General features: G+C 39.0%; 1 protein-coding gene across 1 annotated transcript in view; it reads right to left on the bottom strand.

Moving 5' to 3' along the window:
* LOC138056666 (protein DD3-3-like) overlaps positions 1–13240 on the bottom strand; it is a 19768-nt gene extending 6528 nt beyond the window's left edge. Inside the window, exons 1-13 of the mRNA XM_068902526.1 lie at positions 13048–13240; positions 10257–10310; positions 10068–10154; positions 6819–6914; positions 6387–6443; positions 4561–4642; positions 4301–4417; positions 3562–3720; positions 3186–3358; positions 2826–3053; positions 1566–1736; positions 231–415; positions 1–142 (exon numbers count right to left, since the gene is read on the bottom strand). The exon at positions 1–142 is cut by the window's left edge and continues 72 nt beyond it. Of these exons, the coding sequence (XP_068758627.1) occupies positions 1–142; positions 231–415; positions 1566–1736; positions 2826–3053; positions 3186–3358; positions 3562–3720; positions 4301–4417; positions 4561–4642; positions 6387–6443; positions 6819–6914; positions 10068–10154; positions 10257–10310; positions 13048–13118 (1622 nt within the window). The 5' untranslated portion in view covers positions 13119–13240. The remainder of the gene's footprint in view (positions 143–230; positions 416–1565; positions 1737–2825; positions 3054–3185; positions 3359–3561; positions 3721–4300; positions 4418–4560; positions 4643–6386; positions 6444–6818; positions 6915–10067; positions 10155–10256; positions 10311–13047) is intronic.
* Between the last annotated feature and the right edge of the window lie 102 nt (positions 13241–13342).

The following is a 13342-nucleotide window of genomic DNA, read 5'->3' as shown; positions in this document are numbered from 1 at the left end:
CGTCCCTTTTGGCTTCGGTTGGAAAAGTTGTTGTTTCGCGTGCTCATGTAATGGTATGTCCCGATTCCCGTCACCTTTTTGGGGCCTAAGTCAAAGTATGTTCCAGCATCGTCCAATTCTGACATTTCACCACCAAACTGACCTGTTTGACATAAACGACTTCAAAATATGAATAACCTGACTCCACTAACTATGGCGGCAGGCATGCAGTAATGTGAATTTTCGCTTACTGTTGTCCAATACAGCCAAGTGATTTAGACTGGTCTTGTCCATTCCTAACAGGTTGGATTTGTCTAAAAGTGATGGGTAGTTCTTTCCCCATTCATTGTCACTTAGTAACACCACATTGGTGCGGTCAGTGCCCGCTTTGCCTTGTCCATCATTGTTGTTTGGATTGGTGTTTGAGCCAGTCCACCTACGGTAGGTAGGGCGGTAGGTATTTATTAAAATCACATTGCAGCCCATAGGCTGAATTACGCAATTGTTTACATATTAAAATTTATAAACATTACAATAATAATCAAAGTATAATATAAATGCTAACTATTCTAAAAGAGATCTAGTAAACGATAACTATTATAATAAAATCTTAATTACATTTCCTATCACTAAAATATATATAATTTGGAAAATAACCTACAATGATTGTTACAAGTTCCACTAATAAAAATGTACCTATAAAATTCGATTTGCTTAGCGGGCCATTGCAAGTATAAAAGCGTTACAATAAGCACTTAATGACTGGCTTTAGGTAAACAGTGAGTTTTGTTTCCCCAAGACCCTCGTTGAGGATTTTTACACGGAATTTGCCGCTGTTGCAAAGGTGCACGACCTGATCACGTGCGAGTCGAAAGTTCAAGTCGTTGTTTCCCTAGGGAGTAAGCCAGTTTTGTGGGAGTTAGTGAGTTTCGACTCATGACACGTGACACGTTCTCCTCCAATCGGAAAACGTATTTGAGTTGCGGAGGTACAACAACAAAACTTACTGATTAAGTCATCATCAGGATAACAATCAGCTTTGGCTGGGTTAAACTACAGAATTCTGGGCCACTTTTGAAACAAGTATTTTCTTCAGTAGCTCGGCGGCTCGGTAGTCAAATGAAACAAGTTCGGCTCGCTAAACACGACTGGCGAGCCGCCCCGAGCCACTCAAGTATATAACTTACTCGTTCAAGCCGACGAGCGACCATGATGTTCAGCGATACTGGTTGAGAGATGGCCCTGTATTCTGTTGTAGCCTTTTCATTTACGGCAATATTCTAGTCAAATAAAATTAAATGAGGAGAGAAAACCTCTCAATCTGGAGAAGAAGACCGACATACTTAAGTCACATATTTCGTCAACTTGGATTTGCACTAAGGCAACAATAATGAGATGCAAGTGGCTTCCCCACTGCATCATCCCCAACGTTTGCACAGGGATCCAGACTATTTCGTATATTGCAACAAGACCCTAACCTGGCCTGTTAATCACTGCCATCAAGCAAAATCGAAAACGAGAGAATCCAGCTTTAAAGAGGTTTTTAGGGTTTATGCTGTCGTATATGAGGTTCTGCAATAACTTACTGAAAGTGAATGTAATCGCCATCTTTGACACGCAAGGTGTTGGGAACAAAATCATATTCAACACCTGGGTAAACCTGCACAATGTTTCCTCGCTTTCCACGAACGTTCAAGTTATGAATCTTCACGTTCTTTATCTCAGAAGGCCGTCGTCGAACTGCGAAAGTATGGGACCTGCAAAGTTATTTATTGACTTCCATCAATGAAAGAATTTTAATTTGGTGTTTTTACAGGTATGCAAGGGTAAAATGCGTGTGTACTGACAGTGTACACGATTAACGAGAAACCCTAGCCCTAATTTACCGGATTAACGTAATTGTACAACTACTAAGAACAATAATAATAATAATAATAATAATAATAATAATAATAATAATAATAATAATAATAATAATAATAATAATAATAATAATATAATAATAATAATTGGTAAAAGGTAAAGTCCGCTACGAGCCTAGAAGGCCCACCAGGCCGGCACTTATCTCCGGTTTCTGTAGCATGAAGCGACTAGGAGTATTTCTACTTCCCCTTGGAACCCCCTTGAACCCCCCCTGGAAGGGATGCTAGTCCATTGCAGGACCTGGGTGGAGAGAGGTACCGTGAGAGTAAAGTGTCTCCAGCCAGGACCCGAACCCGGACCACTCGATCCGGAGTCGAGAAAAACTGACCATGAGGCCACCGCGCCTCCCACCAATGATGATGATGATGACGATGATGATGATAATAATAGGTGCTGGAGACAGCACCCAGGGTTGGGGTTAGGTTAGGGTTTGGGGTTAGGATTAGAGAGCGAAAGAGAGTACAATGTCCAACTCGGAAGAAACTACACCGCCTTTGCCGTCTCAGCAGAGCGTCGTAATGCAAGCTGCTCCCCTTATACAAGGTATCACGCCGCCAAAACCTCTAGATACCACTACTAACATAGCTGAAAACTGGAAACAGTTCAAACAGATCTGGGAAAATTACGCTATCATCACGAATCTTACAGCACAAACGGAACAGTACAGAGTGGCGTTATTCCTTCACTGCCTAACCCTAACCCAATGAGGTGAAGAAAAAAAGGTTTTCAGGACTATAACAAAATACTACTGATAAATGGACACAAAAGGCTAGAAAAGTTAAGACTGAAACCCTTCTCACAAGTAACATAGTTTACTTATAACTGGTCTTTAATAGAACTCCTTCGACAGCACATAATCATTATTGAATTGGACAGCCATGGTGAAGCAAAACAGTTTTCGTATCTGATCACCGACAAGATACCTGTCTTGAAAAACACGCCCATACTGATTTGTGTTGATTGCTAGTCTAAGCTTCAGATCAAAGCCTGGGAACAGTGCGACCTCTGGGTTTTGCTTGAAAACATAGCCTCTCTCAGCTGCTGTAGACTCATTCATTCCATATTTTTCTCCAATATCAAGATTTACTCCATTCGTGGAACTGTTAACAGATGGGCCCCAACCATCAAAGTCGCCCGTGGAGATATTGTATCTAAAAGAAACAGTTAGTCAAAATTTTCACGTTTTCCGACTAAAAAAATGCAAAAAAGGGTAAATTTTACAATTAATGTACATCGTTTGAGGTGCAAAAGTCTACAATAATTAAAATCACAATTTAAGATACCTGATTCGTAGAACACATTGCTCATGATTCAGATCGGGTAAAGTCCAGTTGTACTTGTTGGTATAGCCTCCTTTTCCATTACCAAGATGATTATCACGTGACCAGTCCGTTTCTCTACACTCTGGGGCAGGCAGGCTATGTGATGGAGTTTCCTTCCAGGTAAAATTCCTCGACTTAAAGCAAAGCAAATAGTCATATGTAAATGCTGATCACGAACAAAGGTGCTGCTGAAAGAAAACCACATTTGTCCAGGCACAATGCAACTTATATAAATTTTAAGCGTTTAGGGTTAGGGTAAAGATTTAAAATAATCTAAAATAATTATTGCTTTTAAAGAAGAAAAGTGTAATATACAGTATTACAGACTTCTAATTACCTCACAATCCTCTCTGTTGTTTGGTATTTTATAGTTTCTCCAGTTCATTTTCTTCAAATATTCTTTGGTCAACTCACATGCCCAGCGCCCTTTGACATTCTCGCTTTGAGATTGGTACATCTTACATCGTGAAACGTCATTGGTTAGAACTGCAATATCCTGTTACAGGGAGCATTAGAAAAACAAAATTTTGAGGTTAATGAAACTTGAAATGATGGTCAAGGATGGGAAGAAAATATTATTCCTCTCCACTTTTGGTTGCTCTTTGCATTTTGCATCCACCGCATAGAGGCCAACCACACTTCCAGTTGTGACTGGACTGAACTTGTCAAAAAGGAACAAAAGACTAAAGAAGAGTGAAGTGGTGAAAAAATAGGAAACATTTATTCAAATATATGTGCATACACAAGATCGGCCAGACCACCGTACGGGAGGTCATGGTCTTTACTGTTACTTCAAACAGTATGGCACCTCCTTACATTTACCTATCAAAGCCGTGTTTTGAGTCAACACCTCCATTATTAATCAAGAAAATTGAACCATTTGCAGATGTCATGACAAGCACACCACTTTCTCAATTATTTAAAGACCCAAGTGTTAGTTCCATCAGGGCTTGAATTTGCAACCTCTTCCACAATACAGTCACAGTCAGATGTTCTACACACTAAATCAACCAGGTTGCAAACAAAAGAAGGGCAACAAAATGGGCAAGAAATTGAAGAAGAAAAAGGTTCCTTACCTTCCATGGGGTAGGATGCCAATAGGGGTAGTAATCTCTTTCTTCTGAGCACTCATATCCACGCCTTGTTCCTCCAGGGTTTTGCCTGGTATAAATAGCAGAGTCTCTCCTCAGTTTCTGTACAAAAAGGGAACTTTTAGGTTATAACAAGGTTAAGGACAAGGATGGTAATACACAATAATTATGTACTAATGCTAAGTTTAGTATTTTGTAAGACTTATAATGGTCACCTACGTTGCTTTAACTACAGTCACACTCACCCGATCAGCAGTAAAAAGTCCTTTATTCCGATTCCTGTATTTACAATTTGTGTAGTAATCATAATCTTCATGCATTCCAAATCTATAAAAAAAAAACCGACAATGAGGTAAAATTTATCTATACTATAATAGTACAAGGGCTTCTACTATATTGATAAATACAGTACAGAGTCAGATGGTTTTGGCCTTCACATACACCTAAAAAAAATACTTGCCTGGTAATTTTACAGACAGTGAGTGTTGGAAATAAAATTAATATTTACATGTATTTTTCTGCTCATACTAACTCTATATTTAAGAATCTCGGTATTTCAAAAGGCCACAATCTACATAATTATGTTATCACTTGGTCAAAATTATTCATGTTCCATTCTTACTTCTAGTGTAGCAAGTGAATTACCCAAAACAAACAAGTTCAAACATACTACATGAGAATCTCTACCACACTTTTATTTGCCTTTCTGCAGGACTAATAATCAAACAATTCTGTTTTCTACCAGTGATGAAAATTCTAACTCCCTTAGTCTAGATACCACAAATAATGTAGCAATGTAGTAAAATGTAGCAGCTCTCGTAACCTGCTATTGTTTGGTATAGAAAGCAGCTTCTTTTGTTTTTAAGTCTTAAGTCATTGTTTCAGTATTATTGTGTAATAGTTGGGCTTTCGTAGGATATGAAGAATTCTGCAGATCTCAGAGGGTGATATCCACCTCGGTCGATAACACCCTCCTTGATCTGCATAATTCTTCATATCCTACAGTGGCTGAATTCAATAATTTCTAATTATTGTGTATTAACCCATTGACCCCTTAGAAAGACAGTTAATAGATTTTACTCTGTCTAACATTGGACGCTTCTACTCGTCAAGGAGGGGCGGGCCATGCTAGGGTGTTTGAGGTGTGACTGGGTTAACATGAACCAAATTTACACATTCTTAGTAGTTCCTTTTATGCCTCCTTTCCATATATGTAATCGCCAACCCCCTTCCTCATTCTCTTTTTTGTGTATTCAAATTTCTTTCTGGCAAATAAAGAAATAAAATTAATGAAGTCATACATATGATAATTTTCTTTGCCAGATATTGAGATGATCACTGAGTGCATTGCAAACACGAGTTGTTATAAATTTATCAACAGTTATGTACCTTTTCTTGTACATGTTGTGGTTCAAATTTTTAAAAATCAGTTCAATTTTGATTGTCGTTTGTTTTAGGTTACGAAAAAGCGCACAAGTCACATCTCCCTATCCTCATTTAAGCTTTCACTACTTCAATATTGAAAGAAGAAAGAAGCCTCTCTACCTGTTTCTGTCCTCTCTGCCTTTCTTTCTTTCTTCTACTTCATTATTACAGTAATTATAAGGCTAGATCTGTACAACAATGACAATATCAGAACCTGTAAAACAATCTGTCCCAGGTGCAACAGAGCAAGGCCTCTCCTGTGCCTGCCCTCGTGCTGCTTCTAGCAATTAGAACTTTTGTTTTGTTTCCTTTTGACTTTTTTGTTTATATCACAGTAGCTTTAGTTATTTTTTTTCATTAACGAGGTATCCACTGTGGTCTCCCTGCCTAATAAGTATTGTATTCGAGTTAGGCAAAGCTAAGTAAATATTATAATGAGTGTTAGACAAAGAAACACCAAACTTGAACTGGTTCAAAGAATTTTAAACCAAGGAAAACATGTAGCCGAGGATAAATGGGAACAGCCAACAAGAATATGAAGTGCAATCAACCTAAACCAACTCTTGAGTGAGCAAGCCATTACAGACTGTATTTTTATTAAATAACTGTGATGCAGATAATTATTATGATGATACAAACTTACTACCTGTGATCACTGTTACAGTCATAATCCTTACATAAAGCAGGATTATCTGGAATAGTTCTAGATAAAAAGAAGTATGCAAAAGTTATCAATAATGTTCTAACAAGAATGATAAACACTAATTGCCCAAATACAGCAAATAAACTCATTTTGCCATTCAACAGAGGTGATTAAGTGGGTGGCAGATGTAGTGGAATGGGAGGTAGGGAATGTGGGAGGGGGGAGGGGGGGGCAGGAGAAGGAGGAGACAGGCTGTATTTAACAACCACAACTCCCAAATTACCCTACAAAGTTTCAATACAACAAAAAAACCCAACTGCTCCTTTCCATATGCAGAGCTTTAATTCTTTACGTAGAGTATTCGAATAACCCTATAAAAATAGTGACATAAATCTCCCAATAACCATCCATGATACCATAACTTTCATGACTTACTGAGTGGTAATTCCATTTCGGACAATATCTCCACCCATGTATTGCAAAATCATCTCACAGTGATTGTTGGGGTCTGCACAGGAATGCTGAATTGTCCTGAAAAAGGAGATGAATTTCATTTCCATTTGAGAGAAGATTCACCTTAGCATCATAGACAATCACGTCTGATCCCACTTTTGTGACATGGTAACCATTGGTATAAAACAACACATTGAAGTGCTACTATGACTAAAAAAACAATTCTCCTTTTTCTTTGGATTTCAAAACTATGTTGACTAAACCTAAGAGACCCAAGTTTTAAGTTCTGATTTTAAAAAGACATCTGTTTATTTTAACTGGAATTTCTTATTTATTGGTCCGCCATTACTACCTTTAATATTTTGAGAGAGCTGGGTCGAGGAAAAATTGACATCAAAGACTCACTAGTCTAAGAATGCAATGCGTGTGTACGCAGCTGAGTTAATATGCAGCACGGAAGTTTCGGGCTTTCATATTTTTAAACTTGTGTTTTGCATATAAAATAAGTTGTGTTTACACGCTAAAATTTTAAGCTACAATCTTGGACAAAACTTGTTGGGAAAATAATGTGATGCTCTCATTTGTCTGTGTGATAAGGATTAAATTCTTCCGGCTTACCGCAGTCGGTGGGGACCCCTAAATGAGGTGGAAAAATGAAGAAAAGAAAGATTATACCCTTGAAGACAGCTACATGCTACTTGACTGGGATGACTCAGACAGACCTCAAAGACCCACTGCGCTCATCTCCGCTGAAATCTCCAGATACAAGATCGGCATTGCCACCCTCAGTGACACCAGGCTGGCAGGCAAGGGAGAACTACAAGAGAGGAGTTCAGGCTACTTCATTCGCAACAACTTCGGCCAGATGATCAGCACTAAGAAGACTGAAGTCATGCACCAGCCAGCACCGGCTAACCCATATGTAGAGCCCACCATCACCATCAATGGACAGACACTGAATGTGGTGGACAAGTTCACCTACCTCTGCAATACCATCTCGCGATCCGTCATCATGGACAATGAGCTGAACGCCAGACTTGCTAATGCGAGTACTGCTTTTGGCAGACTCAACAAAAAGGTCTGAAATTGGAGAGGCATCACAGCCAAAATCAAGACCAAGGTATACCGAAATGCAGTCCTCGCCACCCTTCTCCAAGGCTGCGAAACATGGACAGTCTACCAGTGGCATGCAAGGTCGCTGAACGACTTCCACACCACCGGCCTCAGTAGGATTCTCGGCATCAAGTGGCAGGAAAAGATTCCCGACACCAAGGTCCTTGCCCGTGCAGACCTCTCCGATGTCTACACCATCCTGATGAAGTCCCAGCTCCATTGGGTCGGGCACATGGCTCACATAGCAGACCACCGACTAACAAAGAAAATGTGGTTCGGGGAACTTTTAGAAGGCAAACGCTCCCAAGAAGGACAGAAGAAGCGCTTCAAAGACACCCTGAAGGTCTCCCTCAAGGCCTTTGGGATCAAGCACATCGACTGGGAGCAAGTGGTTCAAGACAGAGACAAGTGTTGTGGAGCCGTCAAGCGTGGAGCCAAAGCCTGCGAAGCGAACAGGACCACAGCAGCTGAGCAGCGCAGACAAGTCAGAAAAGGCACTGCCACACCAGCGTCCGCCACCACCATCCCTTGTCCCCACTGCCCAAGACTGTTTCGGGCGTGGATTGGCCTTACCACTCTGCATGCCCAAGGCCGTCCTCCAAAATCAGCATCATCATTGTCCTTATCATCATCATTATCTTCACACCTCCATAAGATGTGTAGATGGTGCTCATCGTATTGACGGACAAACTTTATTATTATTACATTACAGGATCATTACGAAGACAGCTTAACACCAACCATTCAATAAAACAATAATTAACAGATAGTTTCAACGGTTAACAGGGAAGTCGCAATGAAAACAATACATGGTCATTGTTTCTTTCTGAGACTTGCATGTTATTTATTGTTAACCATTGAAATGACTACATTTTCTTCTGATAATCGTGCCAACTGCCTTAATCATTGTTTTAAGTTCATTCTGTTGTGAAATTGCAAACCATGAAGGTGATTCCACCAAAAATTGAGACAATTATGTTCTTTATTGTATCAATAATATTGTTTTACGGATATTCACTGTAAAGCAAGTATGTCTTTGTGTGACCAACTTGAAAAAGGTCTCTGTCTCTCTCAAGGACAAAACACATTTAATAAACAGTTAAGGTACGCTCCTTGATTTCTAAAATAGAATCACATCAATACGGCCTGTCATAGATGGATATGCATTTAAACTTCATTTGATGACTCTTTGTTGCCGAACACTCAGCATACTTGAACGTCCTCCAGCGTATTTGTCTCCTACGCTTTGTCTTTCCTCAAAAGGTGTTTTTTTTTTATTCTATAAACAGACGATTTCAAAACATTGTACTTTAATGATCTCTTGCATGCAAGAAATGCCATTTTTCTGGCTCTATAATGCCAATAATAACTACACTACACACTTGCTACTTACTGATTAGCACTGTCTGCCATTTTTAAGTCACAAAAATTTGGCTTTCATTACGTAATATTATATGATCAAAGGGCAATAGAACAAATTAAGCAACATATCATGGCATAAAAGTTGGTACAAAGGATTATTTGGGGCAATGAATCTGCTGTAACTTTTTCTCATTCTCGTATTTTTACAATCTTGGACAAAACTCGTTGGGAAAATGTGATGCTCTCATTTGTCTGTGTGAAAAGGATTAAATTCTTCCTACGTTTCCCCCTCCCTCCATTCTGGTATTGGTTAAAAACGGCCAAGGGCTTGCACAGTATTTTGCATCATATTATCAACATTGGTAAGGGGGGGAGGGCAGAAATACTAATACCTATACTTTCTGAGTACATGTTTTGTCCACAATTGTAGTGAGTAAATGACGTCACTTTCCCTAGATCCAACCTTCCGAGGTCTAATTGGTCAGTTTTGAACGTGAGTAATGACAGACTGTGAAATCCAAAACTTACACTCAAAATAAACTGCCTTTGGATAAAAATCAAAGCTCAAAATTTTGCCAGTCAGGTGTTAAGCAAACACGCTGTCAAAATCTGAAGAAAAAAAGGAGATGATTTTTTGATCATAGAAGCACTTTAAGAGGAATCTAATGTAGAGTAGGTGTTTGCCTGACAACAGAAGGCATAATTTTTTTAGCCTGCAAAAAAGATTGACTAGAAATAAACTAAAGATTTTCATACCATTCAATAGATAGGACTGAACCTTCATAATAATACAGCTTTCCAACATTGTATCCACCACGATTATTGTTTTGAGAATCAAAGAGTCTATTAAACAAAATACCAGTATAATATACATTAGAACATTACTGTAGTTGCCCATATGAAAGAACTTATTAAAATTTGTTCATAAATGGCAATAACAATAACCTTTTTGCATTATTTCGCTCTCTGCGAGCTTCATCAAGACGATTATTGCATCCTCTGTAAAAATGTAAAACAAATGAGTAACTTAATTCAAAACTTCTTTCACATAATATTATATGTACAACACACATACACATATACAAACTTTGTTGTTCCTAGTTAAGATGCTGATCGTCACAGTTACATGTATTATGAACATTACTTGAGCAGTAACAAAAGGAAAGCCTGCAACATTCAGACTTAAATGGGCTTCGAGCCCTGGCCTCTGCTCTAGTAACGTTAATTAATAACTATGATGATCAGCATCTTAACTTGATTCTCTCCGCAGTTCAAATACAATTCCATGTATATATATGGCTTTCCAAGTGAATAATGTGAGAAATACACAGTTATGTCCAGGTTTGATTCTAATTAGATGCACGTCCAATTTTGACATCCAACATGAAGTGTCCCTTTAAGTCTAAGCATTTGCTACCTATTTTCAACAATAAGGTAAGCGTAAAGGTTAGCGTTATTTTTAGCTTTGGGTAAATGCAGTAGTTAATCTTTACTTAAAGAGCAGCATTTGGGGGACACTTTGTGACGTAAATTGCCTGTATTGCAAGACACGAGTGATGTTGAAGATGGCGAGAAGAGCAAGGGGACACTATGTGATGCTTATTGAAATCTGCATGCATCTAATTAGGGTCAAACCTGGACATATCTTGGTAGATATTAACCATAATCATTGATTGGGAACTGGGAAAATCCGAGCCCCACATGGGATTTGAACCAATGAAACTCTAACCACTGGGCTACTGGAGGCTTTGTTAAGAGTCATATATGGTCAAAAATTAGACTACCGGTATGTGGCCGTGTGATACAGTTGTTGTCTCTACCCACATTTCACCCTTTCTCGCCACAGATTCTCCAGTAGCTCAGTGGTTAGAGCATCCGTACTAGATCACAGAGGGTCATGGGTTCAAATCCCATCTGGGGCTCGGATTTTTCCCAGTTCCCAGTTGACGATGATGCTTAATATTTTTTATGTATATATGTGGCTTTCATATATTAACTTCCATCATATTTTATTGTTCCCGCTGGTAGTAAAGGCTGTAGACAGTTTCTAGCAAAAGAGAGAATTTCAAGTTACAAAGATAATAATAATTATTACCATGTGTAACAAGTCACAAGGATTGCCTACTGTGTATCTCTAGAAGAGGGAAAGCAATAACTAACTGAAAGCAAGATGAAAATTTAATGTGATTACTTCACTTCATCTTTTAACACTAAATTAGCTTCTACCACTTGTTGTTTGATCTGGGAAAATCTGAACAAAAGCCTTGCAAATGAAAGATTATAAGAGATTTGAATTCATTTTACAATAATAATTATTATTGTGAAAAAGGATGTGCATTTTTACTCAAATGCCATTATTTCTTGGTATTACTACATGTATCTTCCAGAACTTTTCAATTGAGTATCATGAAACAAATACCAAAGTACTGGTAATTACTTCGACCAATCACAGCAGGTGCAAACAGCACAATGAACCAATCCAAATTTGAAGCACTTCCATATAATTTGTTCAAAGTGTGGGAAAAATCGCATGTGCAAGTCGCAATATCAATCCTTCTCCAAAGAACTACTTAGAAAATGATGGGTCCGCAGTCCTGCAGTCGATGAACAATGAACTGAGGTCGTGTTCTATTGGGATCAACCATTTTTAGTTGGTTAGGTTGGTTGGGTTTTTAAGCGTTCTCTTCGGAGAAAACCGTTTTCGGTTGGTTTGGTTGATCAACTTTTTCAACCGGCATCAAACTAGGTTGAAACGGTTGAAAAAGCATTGGCAGCGACTGCTGTCGCTTATGCGGGCCATTTAAAGTCGGCCGCAGGTTTCTGCCGTGTTGCTTTCCCTCAACTTGTCAACGCAGAGAAGTCTGGTACTGACTATTCACAGGAGTTACCGCGTTTCAACCGAAAACGGTTGAAAAAGTGTCCTATTGGGAAACCTCAACCATTTCAACCTAAACCAGTTGCGGTTGAAACGGTTGATCCCAATAGAACACGACCTTAGTGTTGAAATGGAGTAGTACCGCGGTCCACAGTCCTGCAGTCGATGAAAAGTGTAGTTAACTGAACCACAAAATGAAAGCTAAAATTTTACGAGAGTTCTTAGGCCTAACCGAACCGCGGCTCGGTAAATATCCACCGCTAGCCACCTCCACTTCGGTGAATAGTTGTTAACTAACCTCGCTACGACGAGCAAATTTCAAAAGAATATTTCTTTCAAAACGAGGCCAGTAGGTCTAATTAACATAAATACAAAAGAATGTAAAGTTGGTCGCCATTTATGAAAGTGGTCTATAGATATACATTGAACTGTGCAGCTCCGTAGCCGCTTAGCCACGTAGCCCTGTAGCCCCGTAGTGTGTCTATTTCTCGTTCTAAAAACATAAAAAAGAAAGAGCGTGCACAAACTGCGTAGCCTAGTATCCCGATTTTAAGCGGTTCAACTTCGAGTGGCGGGGTATTCTGCAGTTAAGCTGCAAACGGAGGGTATGTGTTATGCTGAAATCATGAACCATGGAAAAGAAGCACTTCAAATGCCCTCGAGGAGGTTGTCTGGCTTGTGTTTAAGAATTGAGTTAAATCCAACAGCTAACTTTATAGTGAAGTAGAGACACAAGCAAACGTAAACTGTACTGAAACTGAAGGGATTTTCATTTTTCCAGAGAAAAGCAATGGCGCACGAATCAATTTTAAGGAGCCTAAGCTCATATAAAGTTTGGTCAGTATGAGAATTTTAACGTACCTCGGATTATGCATATAAATATCCGCTGCAACTAAACTCCACAAAAACGAGAAGAAAAGGAGGGAAGTCATGTTCTTCTCAACACCATCGGGTAAGTCTCCGCACAGATGTGACAGTACGTGAGAGTTGTTGAATGGCACCAAATATGGAAATTTGTGAACTTCCGGGTTCTAAACCAGTTTCCAGAACTAAATATTGCTATAGCAATAAGATAAACGAAAGTAGTTTAGACCTAATCACTGAAATGGGCACTTAGACTTAATCTGTAAAGTGAAAGTGTAACCTAGGGGACTCG

Source organism: Montipora capricornis, chromosome 7 (genome assembly GCF_036669925.1).
Source record: "Montipora capricornis isolate CH-2021 chromosome 7, ASM3666992v2, whole genome shotgun sequence".
Lineage (NCBI taxonomy): Eukaryota > Metazoa > Cnidaria > Anthozoa > Scleractinia > Acroporidae > Montipora > Montipora capricornis.
This window is presented reverse-complemented; position numbering and strand designations above follow the sequence as displayed.